The sequence below is a fragment of the Octopus bimaculoides genome, chromosome 10, assembly GCF_046866305.1.
Source record: "Octopus bimaculoides isolate indiv1 chromosome 10, ASM4686630v1, whole genome shotgun sequence".
Lineage (NCBI taxonomy): Eukaryota > Metazoa > Mollusca > Cephalopoda > Octopoda > Octopodidae > Octopus > Octopus bimaculoides.
This window is the reverse complement of record NC_142937.1, coordinates 30,569,114-30,595,103: the sequence shown is the minus strand read 5'-3', so window position 1 is coordinate 30,595,103 and position 25,990 is coordinate 30,569,114. Positions and strand designations below refer to the sequence as shown.

The 25,990-nt window shown below is 34.3% G+C and overlaps 1 protein-coding gene across 5 annotated transcripts in view; it reads left to right on the top strand.

Moving 5' to 3' along the window:
• LOC106868205 (formin-like protein) overlaps nt 1-24,705 on the top strand; it is a 175,524-nt gene extending 150,819 nt beyond the window's left edge. For 4 of the 5 annotated variants that reach the window (XM_089358488.1, XM_089358487.1, XM_089358489.1 and 1 more), the window contains 4 exons: nt 559-660; nt 1,656-1,760; nt 3,076-3,184; nt 9,780-24,705. In XM_089358488.1, coding sequence (XP_089214614.1) covers nt 559-660; nt 1,656-1,760; nt 3,076-3,184; nt 9,780-9,880 — 417 coding nt within the window. In that variant the 3' untranslated portion in view covers nt 9,881-24,705. The remainder of the gene's footprint in view (nt 1-558; nt 661-1,655; nt 1,761-3,075; nt 3,185-9,779) is intronic. The other variant, XR_016243369.1, reaches the window with a different exon arrangement.
• The last annotated feature ends 1,285 nt before the right edge of the window (nt 24,706-25,990 follow it).

The window sequence follows — 25,990 nt, the reverse complement described above, 5'->3', positions numbered from 1 at the left end:
AGTTGGCCAAGAACTGCTTTCTTTCTCATTCTAAGTATCTTTTCTGTCCAACCATATTCAACTATGACACCCACCAGTTAAATATTTATGCTGAACTCCTGTAGTTGTAGGCACTGAACTACTTGCTCAGAGGAACTTGTGAACACAGAAACAAATTAAAAAATAAAGTCTTGATATTTCAAAGAAATCCTTATCTCCACTTTCATATCCCTCTCAGATCATAGAAGAGGTAATAAGCTGTGCTGGATATGTTACTGGTCCTTCAAAGTTCCAAGTTTACTTAAAAATCCATCTTTCATTTTTGCAGGATTAATAAAATGTCAGTAATATTGATTTGGTATAAAGTTTAGAATAAAATCCATCCCCACCTCTTTTAGGAATACAAGTTAAGAGATTATATATTAAGAAATGGAACACAAGTTTTGGTAAACGCATTGAGAGAAGAAATGGATATTTTGCTTTGACTCTGTAATTAGCTGACATGTTAATTATTTTGAGTTACAAATTTCACCTATATTCGTTTTTGTTTTTGCCTTTTTTAATGTTTTCTTTTTTCAGGATGCCTATCATCGGGTTGTGGAATACTTTGGTGAAAACCCCAGGATGGTTTCACCAACAACATTTTTTTCCCAGTTTGTGCGGTTTGTGAATGCGTTTAAGGTACGCGACCCTTATTTATTTTTTGTTTTGCATTGGCTAAGGATATTTAAAAGTCCTAACTGATTGAAGAAGTAATTGGAATCAATATATTTTGTGTTATTGATGTAGTTGACCAGTTGTAAAGTGATGTTTAGCTAAATTCAATTTGGAAAGCTATGTTATTTATCTCCCTTAGCTTTTTATAATAAAGGATTCAACGCAGTTACCTCCCTTGCTAACTTTTCTAATTACCTGATTGTACTTTAACACTGATTTACAATCTTATTTGCCTGTGGCTCCACCCTTAAATTATATAAATCTTGATCCAATGCATGACAGGAAAACGGATGTGAAATGATGATGATGATGATGAACCTCACTGGATTGACCTTATTGACCTTCCCTTCTGTCCATCAAAGATTGATAAAACCAGTGTCAGTCATTTAGTGACATTAATTCCTCTCCATCAAATTAGTTACCTTGTTTGTAGTGTTGATGCAACCAATCATTTTGAAGCTCTATATCGGAATTATCCAAGACTGATTAGGCTACCAAGATTTTGCTAAAGTACTTTCCACTAAAGCTTACTTGATTTTAATACAATTTAGTCAAATAAAAAGAGGCAGGCCCATAACTTTTGCAATCCCTTCTAAAGAGATTCATGTGGTTGATATTCAGCCTGAACATCACCATCTTTAGTAACCTTCGAACAAAACAGTTTTCTAGTTTTGTAAACTAAAGAAGCATTCAGCAATTGATTAGTGCTCCTACTTGAATCCCTCTTTTAAGAGATAACTTGATGTGTTTTTTTTTTTAACTCTTCATGTGTCACTTGAGATCTATTGAAGAAATATCTTTAGTTTTTAATTTACCTTCTCACTTTTATTTCTTACAAGGTCAGGTTTTTATTATTCATCTCATTTTGAACCACAAACCAAATATAGAGGTATTCTTTATTGAAAGAAACCCTAATGTGAACAGTATTTCTTTTAATTAAAATTTTTCTTTCTTTACAGCAAGCAGTGATTGACAACGAACGACGGAAAAAGCTAGAATTTGCTGCTGTTGATGATGTCTTACCACCAACTCTGCAAAAGAAGAAGGAAAAGCGATTAAAAACAGTGTGTATCATTATTATTATTATCATTATTATTATTGTCATTATCATCATCAGTAGTAGCAGTAGTTAACCCAAACACAATTTCTTTTTCCTTTCCTCCATCTGTTTTCTCTCCTCATTCCTTTCAGTTGAAGAGCATAGGCTCGAAACATCAAAGACTTCTTCCATTTTTCCTGAGCATCAAACCAATACACCTTGTTTGTTGTTCCCTCACCTGTTGCTGTCTTGTGTTTTTTTTAAATTTTGAATCATAATAGTAGTTGTGATAGTTGTCAAGGTGTGGGCATTGGTAGAATAGTGTTGGACTAAATGGTTTGTGGTATTTCTTCTGGCCCTTTGCATTCTGAGTTCAAATCTGACCGAATTGGCCTCGGTGGGATTCGTTTTAGGGAAATCTCAGCCTGCACACTGTGTAATTAAATAACACACCCATTCCAACATAATGGAAGCCTGACATTATGACATTGGCAACTCTCACAAAAAATCCATTCTATTTAGTTACAAACTACAAATTCTACTGAAACCACTGACCACATGTCCGAACACAGTCACCTTGCCATCTGACAATGGAACACAACACTAATCACACACCACCACCACCACCACCACCATCATATACCAGACTCCAATTGTCTGATTTGGCAAGGTTTCTTCTATAGCTGGATGCCCTTCCTAAAGCTAACCACCCTGAAAGTGTAATGGGTGCTTTTTATGTGACACCTGTACCAGTGCTTTATATGTGGCACCAACACCGGTGCTTTTATATGGCACCAGTACCAGATATGTAGTACAATGTGTAATAATGAAATAATGTAATTCAAATGGCAACAAAAGAGACCCACAAAGAACATCAGAAACCCCAAACACAAATCCCACAATTAGACAAAAACTGATATGGTATTGTTACCATCAGTATCATCATCATGTGGTATATGAACATAATTTTACATTTTTTAAAAGACAATGTTGCATATGTCTCTGGGACATTGAAGTGCACCCGGTGGTGGTGGTGGTGGTGCAGTAGGAACTTTGAGAAAACTGTTGAAAGTGTTAATGGTAATACTACTAATAATCATTGAATGTCTGTTTTCCATGCTGGCATTGGCTGGATGCCAGGAATAATAATTTCTTAGATTTGCCATCAGGGCAAAGATGAGGAAAACAATACAAAGACATGTAAAGTGGTACGGATTTACATTGGAGAAAATGATTTTAAAAAATGGCATAAAACTGTTGAAAATAATAATAATAATAATAATAATAATAAAAACTGAGGTTAGCATGGTAAGTAACTGTTACTCTTTGGCTTTTAATAGGAGGCAGCTGCCGCAGAAGGAACTAAAACGAGGACCAGACAAATCAAAGAGAAAAAACTTTTAAACAAAGACGAAGTGTATCATGGTGCTCTGGAAGATATTCTTTTAGGTAAGTCTGCAATTGATTTATTAATTAATTTTGCAATGATGTTTAATTTAGTTGTTTTATTGTTGTGGGGATTGGCAGAATTATTAGAACATAGGGGAAAAAATGCCTTGTGGTATTTGGTTTGGCTTTTTATGTTCTTCAAGTTGAAGTCCTGTAGAGATCAACCTTGCAGTTCATTGTTCTGGAATTGATAAAATTAAGTAGCACTGAAGGACTAGGGTCAATGGTATGAATTAAGACCCTTCCCCCTCAAGAATTGCTGGTGAAACCCTTCATGGCTGAGTTTCTGGAGTTTGTTAATAAAGAAACTGGAAAAACTTTCAAAATGTTATTGCCGTGACTTGACGATACAACCTCAAGTGTTTTTATTTTTTGTACCCATCCTGAAATTGAAACTGTGAGTGTGGTTTACACAGATGCGAATATCATCAGATATAAAATCCCTTAATTAAAGGTCACAACATTCTGGAATATTTTTTTTTAAATTCCTATACTTTTCCCTTTTTATAGACAGAATTCTTTCTATGCATGTAATGCTTTGAATGGAGAAATACTCACTCACAGACAAAATTCAAATATTAAGGGTGTCATCTGGGTATGATGTTAGAATAGTTGAGGGTAGAGGTGGAGTTTTGGTGTTGTGAAAGCATGTTGAATGCCAATCCAAAATAATAAATTAAAACTTTGTTTAAATTGTGATTCTGTGGCAGAATTGTGTTAGCATATTGCCCTACAAACAAACTACTCTCAGAATTAACTCATTTCCTTACATATTCCTTAATTAAAATTGTCTTGATTAACACAATCGTATTAGCTGTGTTATGTCTGTATTGTTGCTACAATGATTTTGTGCTTTGTTGATAAGGTACTGTGTTAACATAGAACATATGTTTGACATGACAATGTTACCATGGCTGTTGGCTTGCATGGTGTTATGTCAACACATTTTAGTGATAAATCCAGTGGTTTTATTCATACCAAACTGATTTGGTTCTTCTCTTCCTCTAATGGTAGATTTTTTTTCCTTTAGAACTTTTGTGATTGCAGTGAAAACCTGTACAGGAAGATAATCTCAAAAAGATAATTCAGTTATAGATTTAACATTGAATGCATGGAATTATGAAAACGGCATTTAGACAGCAGTTCTATCAAGAATCAGTTAATTTGCTTATACCTTAATTTAATTAATGGTTTTCTTTGAAAAAATAATTTGAAAAATTTTTATATTCTATTTTTCTCACCCCTCTACACACACATACTCAAGGCTGACTCTGTCCATAATGGTTCTCTCTGTTTTGTATGGAGAATAAGAAGAATTATTAGAATGTCAGATAAAATGCATTACAATGTTTGTTCCAATACTTGACCTTTTAAGTTCAAATTCTGCAAAGGTCAACTTTGCCTGTCATCCTTCTGGTTCTTTGACAAAAATAAAGAACCAGTCAAGCACTGGAACCATTATAATCAACTTGCCTCATCTGTCCCAAAATTGCTGGCCTTGTGCTTAAATTAGAAACAGCATGTAATAGTAGCAGTAGTAGTAATAATGGTTTCAAATCTTATTGACCCCCACCAAAAGGACGAAAAGTAAAGTCCACTAATAATGATTATAATAAATATGAAAGAGTGACCACAATTGATTAGACTTTGAGAAACATCCAAAATTATGGTTAGAATGAATAGATTGTTAAAAACTGCTTAATATTGAACAAAACTGTTTTGTAGTATTTAGTTCTATCCTTTTTATGTTTTAAGTTCAAATCACATGGAAGTCATCTAAACTCTTCTTCCCTTGTTTCCCTCCAAATGTTAGAAAGCATTGCTGTTATTTTCATTTTCTTTTCTACGTTTGGGATAACATGTCAAGATTTTGTTAGTTCCTATCATTGTCAACCATACTTGAAACTGTGCTTTTATTGATAGCCACAAACACTATATCTAGCATGAATACCCCTGCTGTTGTGGTAATGTACTCCTTCAATCGACTCCCCAAAATCATTATTACTGCATGATTACTCATTCTTAATTTTTACATCGGTTACTCTAACGACGATTTATTGGTATTGCATGAATTCTTAACTCTTTACAAAATGTCATCTTATTTTCTTACTAATTATTTGTTTTTTTCTCGAATATCTCATTTGTCACACAAGTTGAAGGTATTTCCTTTCTCTGTTCTTGACAATTTTACCATTTTCAGGCTGTAATTTACAAAACAGCTCTGTTATGGCAAACTGTCTACAGTAATTCCTTCAAGACAAATGACTCGAGAGTATTTGGTATTATTTCCAATTTCTTCCCCATGGAACCCAAGTGAATTAATTTCAAAGATATCTCTTGAAGAAGAAATAACTGAAATGGTTGCATTAATCCAACGCTTAACTCAAATGTTGTGCCTGCAGTGTTTGTTCTAGCTTTTTCTGAGATCAAATCCTGCCAGGATCAACTTTATCAGTCATCCTTGTAGGGGTGATGAATTAAAGCACCAGTCAAGATCTGAGGTCAATTTAATCTGGTAATTAATATTCCCAAAATTTCCTTCCTTGTAAATGAGCCTCAGACAAAACTCCTTCATTGTTACTCTTTACATTATGAATTCAAATCCTAGTGAGATCAGATTTACTTTTTCATCTCTGGGATCAGTTAGGTCCCAGCCAAGTTCTGGAGTTGATATAATCAATTAAAGCTGTCCTCTCCAATTTGTTGGCTTTGAGCCTAAATTAGAAATTATTATTATTATTATATGAAAACTCACAGCTTATTTTGCTGGGTATGATGGAAAGGGGGTCAGCTGTCCAGAATTGCTGGTGTCAGACCAAACCCCACCACCTGATCCTTGGGTATCCATAAGTATTTAGCATTCAGATTACTCTATGAAAGACTTCTTTATTCACATTGTTTTTAATTAATCAGACATCATCTCACAATTTCAAGATTTAAAAAATGTGATTGTATATTTTTTGAGTGACATTGTAGGATAGGTGTGAGATCAGATCTGGTCAATTTGGACATGAAACAGGTAGAATACGACCAGTTTAAATGCTAAACAGTTAATAGTCCACTCTGTATTAGGGTCAATTCTTAAGTTTCAGGAAAGTTCCTTCTACCCCACCAGCTTTAGTCCCCACCCCCAATGAAGGAAAGAGTGTAGCTGCTGCCCTCTTGTCTTTCATTAAAAAAAAAATGTTTCCTTTTTTTCCTGCATGTTATTTCATTCTAACAATTTTCTTTTCTTTGTTTTGTTGTTGTTTTCCCTCACTAATTCTTGTCTTCACAAGTAAACTTTTATTTTTCAGTAAACTAAATCAAATGAAACACATAGAGATCCATTGAATCTCACAAATGAAAGTCTAAGGTTTGGTCCAGAGCTTATTCTGTAACTCGGGGTTTGTCGGCTGGTTTTGGTGGTTGGTCAACAATGTAACATTGTTACTGTCACACTTGGCAATAGATGACATGATGTGGTGGCTCTCATCTATACTTCTCTTTATCATAGATATTTTTCAGCACATTACACGAACAAACAATTAGTTAGATATTTAACCAGTTGACTAATAATAAAGGAGTGAAATTAAACCAGTGTGTGTGTGTGTAATGACCCTCTCATGACAAGATTTGTTTCAACACACACATTAATATCAGGAGTCTTGCAAACCAGATACAAAGTAATTCTTTGATGTTTTCCCATATTTCAGTGATAAGTTCCAAAGTTGAAACTCTGCTGTAGTTGCCAAGTTGTGTCTGTTAATCTGCCTCCATCCCAGCTTAAGATTCTAGGAGAGTGGAGTAAAAGACATTGAAAAATACAGACATTGGATTCTTGTCTTAATAATCAAATCTTCAAAATTATCTGTCCATTTTGGGGTCATCATGAGAAAAAGAACAAAAAAAGCTAAAAGCAAAAAAAGTTGCTTTTCGTTTTTATTTGCTGCTCTTAAAGGGATGGGATTAGGGTAGAACCCATGATTCTCATAGACCCTTTGTTACTGGTGAGGGAATGATGGTGTGAATGGTCAGCCAGATGCAATCTGATTTATTTTAAGGTTGTGCTTTTACCAGAAGAGATCCTCCGTGACAGTGAGGCCCAGCATTTAGAGTAGCTCTGAGGGTTGTGATGTCGTACCAATATGTTTAGTGGGTGGTGAAGGAGTATTTTCTTGATAGTGTTTCAGGTTTTTACTGTTAAAAGAGACAAGGTTGTCGTGGTTGGCCCTGCTAGAGCATGGTCCCAGAATGTCTTTTAGGGATTCAATGCATGTTTGATGTTTGGTGTCTAAGTTGTGTGTAGTGATGTCTGGTAAGAGAATGCTTAGGTGCAATGAATGGCCATGTTGTTTGGCTGAGAATATTGTCTAAGTTTTGGGGAAATGAGGGACAGAATTGACCCCAGAGCATGGTTGAGAGTCGGGCAGATAGCATGCCATCAACGCATGGCATAACTGTGCCATCTGATTTCTACTCACAAAATATCTTTGTAGACAGCAAACCTGAAATCATTGACTCTGTATGGCAGCAGTCTTTTTTTCTCCTTTGAAGTGATCAGTGTCTAAAAGATTTTCTCAACCCCAAAGCTCATTAATTACTTGTTATTGGAGCCTGTTGAGTTAATTAGCACTGTCTAATTTGGAGCCAACTATGGAACTGTATATGTATTGAATCTCCAACTACATCCTAGACTCAACCAATTTTGACTCGTTGACTCCCTTTGATCCCTATTTCACTCGAATGAATCCTTTAAACCATTCAATGTTTAAAAAATTTCCTCTTATATTTATATATTATATAAAAATATTTAAAATATATTTTTTTTTATTGTAGAATCAAAACCAATTTATTGTTTATTAATTTTAAGAACCAAATCTTTTATGCACCCACCCCGGTCATATGGACCTTGGCTGAGAATCCCTGATCTAAATCTTTGCTATAAGTTTAGTTGAGAAGTTAAGATTATGCTATTATTTATACAAGGACAAACTCAAAACAATGGAAATATGGAGTTATTCCTTCCATTATAGATTGTATTCTTTGCACCACAACAAAAGTTTCTCCATTCTTTCTTCTTTGTTGTCTCAATTATCCTTTCTATCAACTTTCCCACACAGTGCCACACAGCCATTTTTCAAAAGACTGCTTTCTTTCTTCCTAATCATTCATTTCATTCCTTCCAACTCCTTCTTCAAACTTTTTCTTTCTTTCCCAATATCCAATTTCCACAATTTTTTGCTTCTTATCTTAGAGTAAAATAGGTTCTTTCTTCCTGGCAATCCCCCACCACCACCACCACCATTCCCCATCCAAAATTGAACTGGCTATGGATTAATCCCTTGCATGTGGTATTAAAATAAATCTTTATTCATTGGGTTTACTCACATGTGTCAAGATACGCATATGTACAAGAGGGCCACTTTTATCTGTCTTATTATTGCTTTGTCATTTGATTGGGAAAAGGGATTAATTCTGCTCTTTAGGACCTAATTTTACTCTTTCAGTTAAACATTCAAACCAGACTTTTCACGTCTCTAAAAAACAAGACATAATCTTTTATTATTTGTTTTATTTATTTAATAAAGTCAGTCACATGACTTTTCCTTTTTTTTGCATTGAATACAAATGGTAAATTGTTTGCAAATATTTCTCCTGTGTTGTAATCTTAGAATTGTGGAGAGAATTAAAATGACATTTAAATTTCAGTGTTTTCTAAAAGTTATTACTATTTGTGTGATAATTGTAATTATTAAAAAAAAAATTGCATTTAAAAATTAACTGTTGCCTTAATTTCTCAGATAACGTTAAAACACACTCATTTGTGTGTGTATTGTAGAATTTACAGTCTTGCAAATATTAGGTTGTCCGGAAAGTTCTGAGCATTTTTTAATTTGTGAAAAGTGATATACTTCACGAACCATACTTTTAGAAATTTCCAACTTCTCTGCAAGTTCTCTCGTTGTCATATTTGAGTTTTCTTCAATTTTTGCCATCAAAACATCTTCATCCAATTTTGAAGGTCTTCCACTGCGGCTGTCGTCTTCCAAGCTAAACTCCCCAGCTTTAAATTCTGCAAACCACCTTCAAACAGTTGATTCACCTACAGCAGCATCATCATTACCATAATCTTCACAAATGTTTTTGCAAGTCTTTGCAGCATTTTCTCCTTTTTTAAGAAAGGAAAGCATTACAATGCGAACATGAGATTTCTGGTTCTCCATTTCAAGTGTCAATAAAGGGGAATCCGAATGAACGATAAATCTATTTTTAATCAAGAACAAAGAAGAGATGCACTACCACTTCAAACAATGCCAAAGTTTTAACTGTTTTACGTTTCAGGTGTGTTCAATGAAGCATTAAAGGATTTAGCTTGAAAACGCTCAGAACTTTCTGGACAACCTAATACAGTGTAGAGATCATTTATTCAAATATGCTTAACACACACACACACACACACACACACATACACTCTCATTCTCGATAATGGTTGAAGTAATTACTCTCTGATCTCTTGTGTCTTGAAGAATTAGTGAGTTTCAAAGATGTCCACTACACAATATATTCTTACATCTTAGTCCATCATCTTAATTTCTTTCTGTCTCTTTTGCAGACCTGAAGAATGAACCTTACAGACGAGCGGATGCTTATCGACGGAGTCAGAGGCGCCGTGTGGAGGGCCTTATGCCATCTGGAAGAAGTGATGCATGCTGATCAGTAAATAATTTGTAGTCATTATCACCACTACCACAGTAACAATAATGCCGGGAGGAGGAGAGGGGACGATGATGATGATGATGATGCCTGATGCATTAACATTAGTTTGTGTTTTTTTTTTGTTGTTGTTGTCTTCATCGTCACAACTTTTTTATTTTAATTTGAACCATCATCACCAAATTCATGTTTCTGTGTTTAAACTCATTAAGGCAAAGTCATTAGTCGTCTTGATGAGACACTCATGTATGTACATACACACACCCACATATATGCACATACATAGATGTGTGTGTTCGTGTGTATGTGTATATATATATATATATATATATATATATATATATATACATACACACACACAGAGATGTGTATGTATATATATGTGTGTGTGTATATGTGTGTGTGTGCGTGCATATATATGTGTGTGTATGGGTGTCGCCACAGCATGGGAGTGTTACGTTCCTGAAATTCTTACCTTAATGTGTAATTCCTAAATGAGAAATAGATTTAACATTATGGAATTAGGCGCTATGGCAAGATTTTCTGCTATGCAACACCCCCCTGATGCAGGAGGATGCTTGTTTAAACATACACGTGTGTGTGTGTGTGTGCGTGTGTGTGTGTGTGCGTGTGTGTGTGTGTGTGTGTACATATATATATATATATATAAATATATATATATATACACACACACGTACACATATTATACATACATGCACATACTCATTACTTGTCATTCTTTATTTTCATTTTGGAACTAAATGACTACTCATTCACCAGAAGACTGCCATCTGGTCCAAAATATACCCTCCCACACACACACACACACACACACACACACACACACACACACATACATATATATATATATACATTCACCTTTAATAACTGTCCTGTTTGTGATTTCTGTAATCATATACAATTAGGTCTCTATTCTGGTCAAAATCACCCTCGTAGGTGTCCTTCGTGATTTTCTCTAGTCAAGTCACCCTAGTCAATGCGATTCCAGCTTGTTTTTTTTGAAACAGGCCTGATTCTTCCTATTCTGTGGCCGGATGCCTCTCCTTAATTCGTGTCAGTTTTCCATTTGAAATCCTTGTCTTTTCAAACATGGCTCTCACTACTGACAACTACAAACTTTTTCTGCTTCATTTGTATGACGTTTTAAGAAATCCATATTAATTTATTTTTTACTAGCCAACATTTTCTTGTTCTCTGTCTGCCATTTCAAGCTAGTACTGCAGGAGACCAAATTCTGCCATGGAAGAAATTTGCCTGTGTATATACTTTGAAATGTAATGAAGTTTACCATTAAAATGCCAAAAAAATAAATAAAACCAAAAAAAGAAACCAACCAACTCAAAAAAAAAAAAATGGATTCTGGTAATAACATCAGCACAGAACGTCTTTGGTTTTGTGATTTCATTCATTCTTCCATATCTTTGTTGTTGTTTTTGAAATTTTTTGCTTTTCCAAGGAATTCTAAGAATTGAATAGTTTTGTTTTTGTTTTTTTTTTTGAAGTTTTTGTTTTGTTTTGTTTTGTTGTTTTGTATTTCGAAAGAGAAGATCTTGATAAATATTTCCTTATTGTATTATTATTATTACTCCATTTCGGTTTGATGCCGCCAAACCTTGAAAAGGTTGTCCTCTTGAAATAGTTTCCTTCAATGTAGTAACTTCTTTTTTAAACTTCATTCCAGACATTTATTTATTTTTAATTATTTTTTTGTTATTTTGTTTTGTATATTTTTATCCCCGCTCCCCAAATTCCTTATATCAATCTGTTTTCCTAGCCCCTGATCCTCCCCTAATATCAATGACAATTGTATGGTTTTGATCTTCCTTTCATCCCTGCTATTTTTTGCTTCCTTTTGTTTTTTTTTTGTTTATTTTGTATTTATGTCTCTCTCTCTATGTTATAAAACATCAGCTGTTTGTGACAAATACATTTATTGTGAGGATCCAACTCGTGTTTTTTTTGTTTTCTTCTCTCAAAGATTTTGCTTTTCTTTGTGTCCTTTCAATTCCAGTAGCTTTTTTCTTTTTTTTTCTGTGAATTTTCGTTTGCTTTCATCTTCATCACTGCCAACCAACAGTCCCAGAGTTTCAGAAATTGTTCTTTCAAAATGTCTCCAAATAATATGGGGCCATTCCAAACTCCAAACACCTTACCACCAACACAACTAATCAACTGAAAAACTCTAGTTTAGGCAAATCAAGAGAAAGGGTTGGTTATTTATTGCAGTACCTTACCACATTCTGGTATGAACTAGTCAACTCGTAAAACTGTTCTTTACAAGCATCTCGTTGTCACATCTGCCAGTGGAATAGCCTTAGATAGATGCATCCAATAAAAACACACCAGTCTGGCTGTCACCTTGTTTTTTAACATGATTAAATTAACAGGAACCCTTAGCCAGAGATGTGTAACAATCGGTAAGACATCTTCTTACAGGAACTGGCAAACCCCTTAATCAACAGAAACCAATGTTTAGAATTTATTTTTTTGACAACATTAAAGTAAATATGGTCTCCATGAAACATTGCTGCCTCTTCCCTTCAAAACAGAAGACTGAACTTGAATCGGTTCATTTGTCTTGTTTGGGAGAAATTTCTTCAGGTAAATGAAATTCTCCAAAAGCTGGAATGGAAACAAAACAACATTTTTTTTTACTTTGCTTGCTCTCTTGTGTGTGTTTTTTAAAATTTCTGTAGAAAATTTGTCTTTTTTTTGTCATGTTAGTGTTTTAGTTAATGTTTTGAAATTCAGTTTAGCTTGATTGAATGTTTTGTGTTGCTTTCAAATTAACACCAGATTTTTGATGGTTTGTTTCTTAAATTCTGGTGCAAAATACCATGGTGCAACCATTTTTGTGTCAAATGCATGCTGTGTTTGTTAATGTTGTAAACATAACAAAGTTATTAACATTTAATCAAGAATTTTTAATATCTTTGCTGTTGTTGTTATTGTTGTCTTAATTACAGCATCTTAATGCTGTGGCGGAAACAATTCTTACGCCTTTAACTATTTGCTTGGAAATAATGTCTTAGCAATAATAAGTTTTACATACAACAGTGAGTATGTAGGAATTTCGGAAAGTTTTATTTATCTCTGGAAGTATTCTCTAAACTCAGGTTGCACCTGAGTTTAGAGAACGGCCATTAGTTCCAGGAAAGGTATCAGCACTCCAACTTCTACTCTTGTCCTTCACAAAGAGAGAAAAAGAGATTCTAGTTTTGATGGTGGTGGTCACAGTAGGCACCACCGGAAGTGATAAACTGACTCTAGAACTCATTCTTTGGTTCTGTTGTGACTGTTTTGACTTCTGATGAAAGTAGAATGTCAAGATTGGAATTTTTTTTTTATTCCATAAAAGTTTGGTTTACAGATATTCTAGTGTAAGGAAATGGTAAATGGACCATTGCACATCTGAGAATGAACCTTTTAGGAAATACCTAGAATATGTAGACAAAAAATAATTCTATATATTATTATAAAAATAATTATTTGTTTCTTTGAAATAATGAATTTATCTGTTAATTAAAAATCTTATATTCATTAATCTGGTTACATGTATTTTGCGTTTTGAAATTGGAATCTTAACCTTTGAGTGTTTGGAAGTGGTTCTGAGATGATGAATTATTTGTGGGGTGGGGTATTAGGCTGTTTAAGTGTTTATGAATAATTAATATTTCACTGCTAACGAAATTTTTTTTCTTTTTGGTAACTTTTAAGTAATTGACAACAGAATGTTCCACTAAATTAGCTTCAAACTACTTCTTTCAGGCAACAGTGTTTAACCGAAAGTGGCTTCAATTGTACAAATGCTAATCTGTTGACTACATGGTCAAGAGTTCAAACCTTAATGTAGCCATTGTGTTGTGCCCCTAGTTAAAGTACATCAATCTGTCTGTTTAACCTTTTAGCTTTCAGATTACTCTGTCAAATAATGCTTATTTATTCACACTGGTTTGTATTCATTAAGCATTATCTCATAGCTTCAAGATTTCATTTCATGTGATTGCTTTATCCTGAAAATGACATTGTAGGGTAGGTGTGAGAGGCTAGACCTGGTCAGTTTGAATGTAAAGCAGATTGAGTATTTTGGCCAGATATGGTCAGTTTAAAGCACTAAAGGGCAAAAGTTGTTAGGTATACAACAACGATGGAAGATGGTGTCTTATTATTTGTCCTTTCAGCAAAATAAAGTTAACAAAGTTTAATTTTCTTGTATTATCAGGAAGCTTTCATAACTCTATAAATTTTCTAGATCGTTCCATCCAAAGTTCTCAAATTCAAAATTTAAACTGATGAAGGGGGATGCCAGTATTAAACTCTGAATCCTTTATGTAACCCAATCTCAGCTTGTTGGCCCTCATTTTTCTATTCCAGGTTCTTCTTAGCTTTATAGTAATATTTGTCTTTTAAACTGACATATGAAATAGTCGGAATAGACTGTCTTCTTCCTGTTAAAGTGTTTCTCTCTTCTCTTTCCATATTTCTAATGGCATTCTCTGTGTTTCAGGGAATTTTGAAAATCAACCATTTGCAATTGTGATTTAATAAAATGACTTTGTTCATTTATTCCTACATTAATCTGATGTTTAGAACTTCACAAAAGATCTTTACATAAAACATGAATGTTAGGTGGGTTTTTTTATCAAAAGAACCTGGGTAAGGGGTACCACGAGGGGTTATTCTGCCATTTCTTTTTCCATCAATCAATTAGTTCTGTTTATTTCAGAATGTGGCATGAAGGATTCATAAATTGTCATTCTTCTGAAATCTCTTCTTTGCTTCTCTCGCTTTCTTTTCTGTTTTACATTTAATCTACATTTTGCATTTTTGTGGTAGACTCTCAGACAGAGTTGTGATCGTCTTTGCAGCCAAATGAAATTTGTTTCCATTGATCTGGCTCAGTTATTTTCTCAGTTATGTTAGGACTTGTTCTCAAATCTCTGAAATTATTCTCGGTGAAAGAAAAAAGAAAATTAACGAAGTTCCTTCTGTTAATTATTTTTTTCATTGTTTTCATCAGTATTATTGCTATGATTATTAGTGTCATGATTGTCATTAGTGTTGAAGGGGAAATGAAACATTATTGCACTTTCTGTAGTGCAGCAACACACCTGATTTCTTTCAATTGCCAATTTCCATTGTAAAACCATTCCCTTCATTCGCTAAGAGTCTTGGTAAAAAAAAAAAAAATCCTTCGTTATTTCCATTCCTCTTTTTCCTTTGTAAATTAAAGTTTTGTGTCTCCATATCTAAGACCCCTTTTTACTGGATCTGATACCCTCACCCATCATGCAGTATTACAGCTCTCTGATGCCACTATTTTCTCTGTTTTGTTGTCTGACATCAAAGACCCTTTGTTCTCTTCACAATGTACAAGTTCTGATTCTTTTGTCAGTATTATCTCATCAATTTGCATTTAGACATAGTTTCTTGATGACCAAACAATGTTGGCAGCTTCTCTCTCTCTCTCTCTCTCTCTCTCCATTTCACACTGATAAACTGGATCATCAAGATCTTCATTAAACCCTCAAAAGTTCATCTCTTCAAATGGAAATCAAAACTAAAGATAAAAAGAAAAACAAATTTTCAAAATTTTATTTAAAAAAAAATTGAGATAAATTTTTTAAAAATTAAATTTTGTTTCAGGGAGAAAAAAACAAACAAAACTTTATCTCTTCTCAAAACTAAATATATGTGTGTGTGTGATTCTATACTGAGATATGTCTCGTTCTCTTGACTTTCCATTATTATATTACTTTTTCATGCTTAATTATCTGTAAAATTGTGATATTATTACTATTATTATTATTATTATTATTATTATTGCTGTTCGTAGTGGTGAAATGACAAACAGTTGTGCAACATGGATGTATTGTGGAGTTATTGTTTGTTGCTACACATGGTATTGCTAGTGCTCATGGGCTGACATGGTGCTACTCTAACTGCTGCTCTTGCTTTATCTAGAGAAGGTAAGCTTCCCTACTCTGACCCCTTCGTGTCACATGTAGCCATGAGTAAACTCCAAAGCCATGGTAGTAACTACATTAACAGACAAAGCTTCACAGAATGGATCCAATTAGAAATAACGAGAGGGCCACCACCTCAACACGCTGCCTTCCTGGCTCTGTATGTAAGTCCTGCGACCTAACAAAGAGCGTAGACATCTAATACAGCCACTAGCTGTGACCTGTCTCACTCCACATGCCTAGTTAAATGACACTATATTTGTCAGCCATAAGGTGAGCTGCTCCTACAATTTCCTTTAAACTCTCCCACCTTCTCTCCCACTTTTGGCTATTTAACATCACTTTGGTTTCTCTGTTTTTTCTTTACTTACCCTTGATACTTATTTATCAACTTTTATCTTAAATTCTTCTTCTTTACCAAAATCTTCTTTTTCCAATTAAACTAAACACATCTCTCTTTCTCCCTCTCTCTCTGCCTTGGGTCTAAAATGTTCACCTCTCTTTCTGTGTTTCCTTCCCTCAAACAACCAATTCCTGAATTCCTTACCTAATTCTTCCTTAATTGCTTTTCCTGGTCATTTATTCCTTTTCCCATAAAACTGCACATTTTTTCTTGTTTTGCTTTTGTAAACAGTCATTTGTTTTTACTTGTTTCTTAACCCAAACCTCTTCCAATTCTTTACTTTCATGATTTAAGGACCATTATTACTCTTTTCCTTTTTCTCCTGTTTTTTTTTTTTTTTTTTTTTTGTATTTAATCTGTCTCTCAGTATTGGTTATAGAACTTATTCTCTGATGCTGAACTCTAAGATAATGGTCAGTTTTAATTGTAAGATGACAACAATGAGAATTGTCTCAACTAATCACAAATTTATTTTGTTTGTTTTTAACCAGTTTCGTCTTCCTCAAAAAATAAATTTTTCTCTTTTCATCAATAGAAATATTATCTTTTAGTTGGCAAAGTAATTTTAGAATCAAATTCTTGTAGCAAATTGCTTCTGTGATTGGTTTTGATTGTTTAAAATCGTTTCACTTCTGTGACAGGGGAAACCCAAATTCCTATTTCTAGATAAAATGGTAGTGCCAAGATTGGGAGAAAATAGTGATTTCATCTCCATCTAAACAGCTTGAAGGATTGGAGATTTTTGCCTTACCACAATTTGATTGCCTTATTGGAGTCTTGTTTTAAAATACAAGCTTCCTTTGTCTCGTTAAAGAATTCTGGGCTTCCAACTTCTTATCTTCGCCACCAATTATTTTTCTGCTTGGTGAATTCTGTAATATTCTTGGTCTTTCCAATGAAAGACTAAATAGTCATCCATTTGGCAAAAAAAAAAATTATTTGCTAATTGTTTTGCTTAAGTAAACATTATTGATATTATTATTATTATTATTCTTTAAAATTCTGCTCTAAATTATTTTCCTCTCTTCATTTCATCTCTGAATGTCTTTCTAGTCAACAAATTATTTACATTTGATGTATATTTGTCCTCATCTTGTTTGTTGTTAACATGTTTCAGCTGATATACTCTCCAGCCTTCATCAGGTGTCTCGGGGAAATTTTGAACCTAGGTTCTCATTCCTAAAGTATTTTTTGATATTATAATTATTATTCAGGTCACTGCCTGGAATCGAACTCGGAATCTTGGGGTTAGTAGCCCATGCTCTTAACCACTACGCCATATGCCCGTAAATAATGTGAATAATTCCTCTCTCTTAAATATAGAACTGTAGTCAACAAATGTTGCCCATTTGAGAAGTTTCTCTTCCAAACTCCATCAAACAAACCAAACACTTTCTCCACTCATTTGGTTAATTTATTAATTATATCACCTCATAATTAATTAATTGCTGTAACACATCTTTTACAGCAAACAGTTTTGGCATTGGATCCCTGTGATTTTGATGCCTCCTTTCAACCACTCAAGTTGCTAAGATGGGAAAAGCATTAAAGCCTCAATATTGTAACTTTAAATGTGAAACTTCAGTGTTTTAAGCCGTTATAAATGTGTGTGTGTGTGTGTGTGTGTGTGTGTGTGTGTATAAACACACACATACATACATACATAGACACAGACAATAGGGCTAGATATGTTCAGTATAGAAAACATGTGGTAGTGCTCAAATTGTGTTTATCTACATCATTACTTTATATATATTTATATCAATAAGGATAAGATCATTATTTAAAATACTGATCATATCAAGTGGCTAGCATGGGAATATAAAAACCTCAGAGGTAATAATTATTATTATTAAATTATAATTAAGGGTATCTAAAAGATACCATTATGCTGGATATAGCAGTCAAAACTTGACACTAAAGCAACATTAATGTGGTTTTAGAGTCAAGTTTTGACTGTGTTTATCTACATCATTACTTTATATATATATATATCTATATATATATATATATACACACAATATAGTGTTCATGCATGTATATTTATATCTCTTTTGACTGTTTGATTTCTTCCTGTAAAGACGGTCATATCTTGATGGCATCTTTGCCCAGCTGCAGATGACAAATGTCTTCCAGAGATACATAACATCAACCTCTTCAGTTCTTCAATTACATCTTCAATCGTTCACTAATTTTCGGAACCATAGTTAGTATACAAGCTTATAATTCTTGTTAGTGAGTGGGTTATGCATTCAGATTAACCGATGCTGGTCTGTGTGAGGTCTTCAAACACTTGAAAACCATTCACTATTCCTCTTTCATATTGTAGAGTCAGTCCTTTTTCCCTAGAAGATTTGCTTGGAAGATTCCATCAATTCTAATGTCCATCTGCTGTTTCTAACCCTAGTGTCAAATGAATTGGGGCCCTTGGTTCTGATTGCTTCTAATCTCCACAGACATTGCAGTTTGTTAGTGTTGAACTGATACTGGGACAACATACAAATCTGTTTAAGAATTGAGAGAAAATTGATGTTCGATAAGGATTGGTTCCAAATTTGGATCTGATAAAGTGAAATTTATTTGTAAGAAGAGTCTGTTATGGCACACATGTTATTTTCTGGAAGATGGGAATGCTTCACATCAGGAGAAAGGAAATGAAATGTCAGTTCTTGACAAACTGAGAATAAAATGGATTGATCATGACTGGAATGGTTTTGATCATGACTGGAATGGTTTTGATGATTGGTCTGTATAGATCCAGATGACTTGGGACTAAGCAACAACTGGAAGAAAACCCAGATGGTTTTTAATTTGTAAATGTTGAGGTGTGTTTTGTGATAAAAACAAGAAAACTGTGACCAGAATAAAAGTTTGTGGTAGACTGTTGAACTTGCAACCTGTGTGTTCTTGGTTGGTTAAAGAAAAAGAGCATCACGTTTTGTGGAATAACAGCAAGAAGAGAACTGGACATTTAAGACCTGCCATTTCTTCCTAACCACCTTTCAATGTTTATCACTCATACTGGAGCAATTACATGATGAAATACACACACACACATTTCTGTTTCACCTCTCTTTCTTTCTCTCTTCCATTGGATCTTCCTCTTACAAATACACACACACCTCACTCTGTAAAGAGACAAACACTGTTTCATCTCCCTCTCCTTCTCTTCCCCCCCTCTTTTATGACTGTTAAAAACCTTTTAGATCGTTCCAATGAGATACATCGCAGTTTCAGATTTTGTTCCTTTAGATTTTGAGTTTTTTAAAAAATTAAAAAAAAAAAAAGGACAGAAACTAATTGAATTAATTTACTTTCCCTTCTCTCCCCACACCTCACACTATTTCCATTCTCTCCCCACACCTCCCAGTCTTTTCCTGGAGTAAATTCTATTAATTTTACTCCTCAGTTAATCACACAATACCTTCCATATCTTCTAATGTCTGTTGGTATTTCTTTAGTTGTTGTTTTTTATCCTGTTTTTGTATCAATTTTTAGTTTGGCCACTACACTGTCCATTGTCTGTCTTAATCTCTACGATGCAATAGTGTTTATGTTTTTGTTGTCCTCATGGCAATTAAAAGAAACAGCTGTTATGGTCCAGCCATATGTTGTTTCAATGATCTGATGTCTCTAACAAATCTATTATAACTCTCTTTAAGCCCTCAGCTTCATTATTGCAGTCAAAGAAATCATAGTCTTGGATCAAATGTTGTATTTAGTCAAAGTCCCTTTACTTTGTGAGTTCAAACCCTAACAGAGTGGACTCAATCTTTCACATTTACTGGGATCAAGACAATAAACACTGGCTAGGTCCTGAAGTGAGAGGGAAACCCCCTTGTACGTGTAACCCCACCCCACTCCTGCCCAAAATACTATTGCCATTCAATATAAGAAATTTTATTTTTAAGACTTTTTAATATCTTTCCAAGTTGATCTCTTACCCTCCCCCTTCAGCCATTCCAATCTCTCAGCCCATCCAAGAGGAACCTTATTACTCAATATTACAATATAAGAACTGAAGAGAAGGATGGATCCTATGTGTCCTTGGAATCGGGGGAAACGGCTTAGCTTTTTATTTATTTAAACCTCTCCTTTAGCCACTAATTTCATAATAATAATAATAATAATAATAATAATGTTTGAATCTTAACTACTACCACTGCCACCACCATCATCACCACTACCCTCTTATACCTGCTTTTATTTCTTTTGGGCTTCTCCTAACTCCTTGCTATTCAATCCTGCCATTCCCACTAACACATCTTCACTCTACGTTCATCCGGTGCACACTTGCATGTATGCATGCAATAATTCCTGCTTGTTGCAGTTTATCTTATGGCTTGCCAATTTTGAGCTGCCATCTGTACATATAGAAAACAGTTACGTGTATGTATGCGCATGAACAAGTGTACTTATGTATACATGCTATCATGCAGGTGTGTATATGTCTATTTAGCAGAAGTTACTGAGTGACTCGAGAGCCAAGAGTTTTGTGTGTTAGTGCTCTTAAAACTAATGCATGAAATTCTCGGCTCTCAAGTCACTCAGTTGCTTTTGCTAAATATTAACGTGTGTGTGTGCGTGTGTGTACATAAACATTCTTGGGGATTGACTTACATGTGTGTCTATGTATGTATATATATATATATTTGTGTGTGTATTTTTGTATGTTTGTGCTTACATCTTTACTTGTGAATGTGTGTATATATATATATTTACAGATGCACAAACATATTCAGGTGATTGATTTACTAAAACCAAACTGTTACAAAGGTTTAAAATTTTATAGAAGTTGTTTAATATTCACCCTCCTCCAAGAGGCCATGACTAGTTCCCCACCACCACCACCACCATTGATGATGAAGACAATTGGCACACCTCACCAGAGCAAATTCTTTCTGTGACATCACTGGAACCAAATTCTCTTTTCAAAGAAAATTTAGTATTGTTTTTATAGAATAGTGAATTTATGGTATTTAATTGTTTTCTTGATTTATTTCCTGCTAGAAAAACTCCTTCATTCCTCTGGGACTAAGAAATCTAGTCGCTGTAATATACTGGGATTAATTGAATTAATAATATCACAGAATGTGATAAAATTGGCCCCTTTGAATTACTGGTACAACTCATTTTTGCCAGCTGAGTGGACTGGAGCAATGTGAGATTAAATGTCTTGCTGAAGGACATGGCACACTGTTGAGTATTGAACTTGTGACCTAATGATAGCCAAATTCCCTGACCACATAGCTTTGCACTTGACACCAGGAAACATTGGTATTAACTAATATCTGTCCACAGTAATGAAGGAAGTTCACATTGCAGAAATCTGGAGATGATCAAGAATAACAAATCTCAGTCAGGGTTTTGGCAATTTCTAGCAGTTTGTTCTCCTGTTGTTCCAATCTCTCTGTTTTAGCCATTTCTCTTTAGATTTTAGTATCTTGGCATGGCAACCAACATCCTTTATAAGTTTGTAGTTGTTCTGAGTGGTTTAAAAGTATTAATTCTATAATAAGTTGGATGTTAATCTGGTTGAATGTAACAAATGAATTGTTAATATTGTATTTCTGAATTGGCCCAGAATTCAATTGATTTTATTTCTGCTTGATGACTATGATATTTAGTACAGATGTAGCATCTTATCAAATTAGAGCAGAATTAAAGTTCTGGGTCCAAATGCTGCCAAGACTGACTTTACCTGTCATCCTTTCAGGGTCTACAAAATAAAGTACCAGTTCAACACTGGGGTTGGTCATTATAATAGATTTCCCCTTTTCCCATGAAAATTGCTGGCCTTAGGCCTGTAAGTAGAAAACTTCTTTTTCTTCTTATTTATTATAATCTATTGATTTTAGCATATCTATTAAATTAGTTTTTATTTCTTAAATAGGTAATGATGGATAAAGTAGTGGAGGTTTTTTTCAATATAACAAACCAGCCATAAACATATTTCTGATCTGCTTGTAGTTATAGGTGAGCATTAAGAATGTCATAATGCCAATGTATGTCCAGATTATATCGAGTTGGATTATGAAAAGATTCCATAAATGGAAATTGGAGTTTATCATCAAGTACAGAGGGGGGAATGGGGGATTAAATACTCATCAAACTTTGTGGCCATCATAGAACATTCTTATCTTCATTCTCTTTATCCCAACATTGGTTCCTGTCATTCAAATTGTTGTATTTATTTACTTCAAAAGGAGCAGGAGGGGAAGAATCAAGATATTTGCAGACACACACACACACACACTAGTGCGAGTGATAAAGTATGATGGAGGCAGCTCATTTATAGTGATTTTCATGGAGTATTAGTTGTTTACACTCAGTTGTGACAGGTTTTGTCAGGTCTGTCCATAGTGTTAATCAAGGTGTTAATGTCAGGTGAAAATTATCTGACTTAATGAGAAAAACAGTTTTTTTTATTGTGCATTTGTGTGACAGAGAATTGTGTGTGTGTATGTGTGCGTGCAGTGTGAGAAAGAGAAGGGTGGGTGGGTATGTAAACATGGGTCCAAAATTTTAAATTTTGCCCTATTTGGGGGGTGGGGAGGAAACTGGAAAATACAGTTGGAATGTTTTTTTTTTCCATGAAAGTCGGAAATAAATCATGGTAAAGAAAAAAAAAAAACATTGATCAAAGCATGATTCACATTTATATGAAATCTTTAAATAAATAAATAAAAAAAAGAGATGGGCCCTAAATTATGCAGAAAACCTTAATAAGAAGCAAGTTCTGATGTTTTGACTTCTGGAACCAAATTTCAACTCAACTGCTGCTTTGTCTTATTTTTTGTTTTGTTGTTTTGCACTTTTTTTATGCCTTTGTTGCCAAGAATGAAATGGTTGCCTTTGTAAAAGACAGAATATCACCAAAGATAGCATCGATTTGGAAGCAGGCTGCAGCTTTCTTTCTAACACCAAACTGTCGACAGGTTCTAATCTGCCAGATGGTATGCTTGCTTGTTTGCTTTTATTTCATTTTATTTTAATTTTTGAAATACTTTAAAAACTTTCTTTGAAACAAGTGAAAATAAACCTAAATTCATAAATATCAATTTATATTTAATTTTTCACCCTAGAATTAGAATTACAATTTTCACTTAAGAAGCAACAGTGGATTGTGAATCCCGTTAAATCTTTTACAGAATCTAGTTCAGTGCTTTATACTTACCTGTCTAGGGCCATAACTTACCTTCTAATGATGTTATTAAAGTTGCTGGTTGAACAGTCCTATGCAGCCTTTACCTTTTAAAGAGGCCCTGTACAACCTTTTTACCTTTTTAAGGCAGCCCTTATCATTTAAAAAATCTCCGTATCACCACCCCATACATCCCTTATCCTTCTCCAATGAAAGGTCTTCCTTCTTGCCTTGCCATCTTTAGTGCTACTCTCTATAAATAAACAGTCAACAGCCACAGCATCACTGGGTTGTGGAGGACTGACACAGGAACATTGCTTTTCTTGTATATGTAGAACAAATCAGCTGAACTGAGGCCAACCTTTGCCAAGCTAGAACCACACCTGGAATTAGACTTGGCACTACAAGTTAATGAAACACTTGTCAATTTCACAGTGCTGCCACTCCTTACTGCTAGTATGTCGTTCTTCTGCTTTCAGTTCTACAATTATTACCTCCTGTTCTTTAGCCTTACATGTATAAACAGGATTTCGTTCAACCAGAAAATACCATTTTCTGATGGTTTCAATCTCTTTCAAATGCATATACATACACAGTTGTGTGTGTGTGTGTGTGTGTGTGTATATATATATATATATATATATATATATATATATATATATATATATATATACACACACACACACACACACAAAGGTGTGTATGCATATATAGGTATACATGTGTGTGTGTGTGTGTGTGTGTATATATATATATATATACAGTTATGTATATATGCATACATATTCATTTTCTTCAGGTAACTGAATCTAGCTTTTCTTCATTATGTATATACTTGTGCAACATTTCCCTTCTCTCTCTCCCTCTCCCTCTCCTGGTAGGGTCTCCATTCAGTTTCAAATCTCCATGCTATCTTAAATGATGTTAAGTTATAAAGGTCACTGTTATTATCATTATTATTATTACTTTTATTATTAGTATCGTTATGCATTTATTTTCTTCTAAATTTATTTTCATGTTTATTTTTAGTTCTTATATTCCAATGTGCAATTAAAGTGTAAAGTTCTGTGGAAAATAGAATCAAAAGACAAAACAAAATGATTTGGGGAAATGAATAAAAAAGAGTGGAAACCATTCTTTGGGGAATTTCAGAATGGTTTAAGAAACTTTCCACCATTAAAACATTAGGGTTTTTCATTATTCATGTATATATATTCTATCTATATAAGGGTACCATTTTTATTAAATGCATTCACACAAAAAAAAAATAAAATTGCATGATTCTAACTAATTTGTTTTTTTTATTGTATTTTTTTGTTTGGTTGTTTTATTTTGATTGTTTGCAAAAAATCTCATTTTGTTTTCGCTTGACCCTAGATGCAGGGTGTGTGTGTGTTTTCTGTGATTGTCCTAATCCAAGGGTGGTTGATTAATGGCGATGTTAGAGGGTTGGGCAAAGGGCGTTGCAGTGTCTGTTGGGTTTTGACATTCTGATGGCAATGCCTGAGACAAAAGGGATGCCAAAGGATGTATCAGGACAACACTGGTGCCATAGAGAGAGAGAGGAGACAAGAATACAGAGCTAACTGCTAGTCTTACCCCTCCCCCCACAACATCCTTACCCATCCTACACATTCAGGTACAGATGCACTAACCACTATGCCATGCACCTTCAACAGGTAAATTAGAATAACAGACATGAAGCAGAGACTACCTTATAGTCATTAGTAAAGTGAAGGTAACTGTTAAAATAATAATGGTTGAAGTTATCTTGTTGAGGGCAACTTAAATGCATAAAGTACCAGTCATTAACTGTCTGTGTCTGATGTTATTGACTAAACCCCACCCCCAAATTTCAGGTTTTTCCCCCTGTTTACAAACAAGATGAACTGAAGTTAAATAGAAATTCTGCCAAGCTGCACATCCATAATAATAATAATAATACTCTAATATCAATATGAGATCTCAACACAAATATGAAACCCTGTCACCAAAAAGATTCCACTAATTGAACATTCTAGACCAGTGAGGGTTCACAATTGGGTTCATATGATCCTTGGGGGTCCCTGTAAGATTTTGACATTCAGATCTATGAGTAATAAAATAGCTCATACTTTTATTATAAAAATATAAGATTTTTTAAGCATCAAATGGCTAGGATGTTCCTTCAGAATAAAATAAGAAGTCAAAAAAGTCCAGAGGTTGAGGAACTCTGGTTTAGGCTTTTGTGCAACACACAAATCACCAAAATTGCTAGTCTTCCAACTTTATTTCTGTTGTGACAAAACTACAATACAAATAAGTGGGGGGGATGGTGGGAATTAAGCAGCAGAAAATGGGGAGGAGAAGGAAGCAAAAGGTTGTACAGCCCAGACCAAATGGCATGTTCAATGGTGCCCTGTGGACTTGATTGCAAAGGCATTGCTGTGGAGAATGGCCAGCAACACTCGTTCCAGCAGCCAGTCCACCTAGTGGGGCTCATTTCTCAGGTGGACCACAATTATTCTGATTTTGTGGAGGAAATCATCCATGCAGGGTCTGAGAACACCTCAGGTCACTACTGCAACCAGCACAAA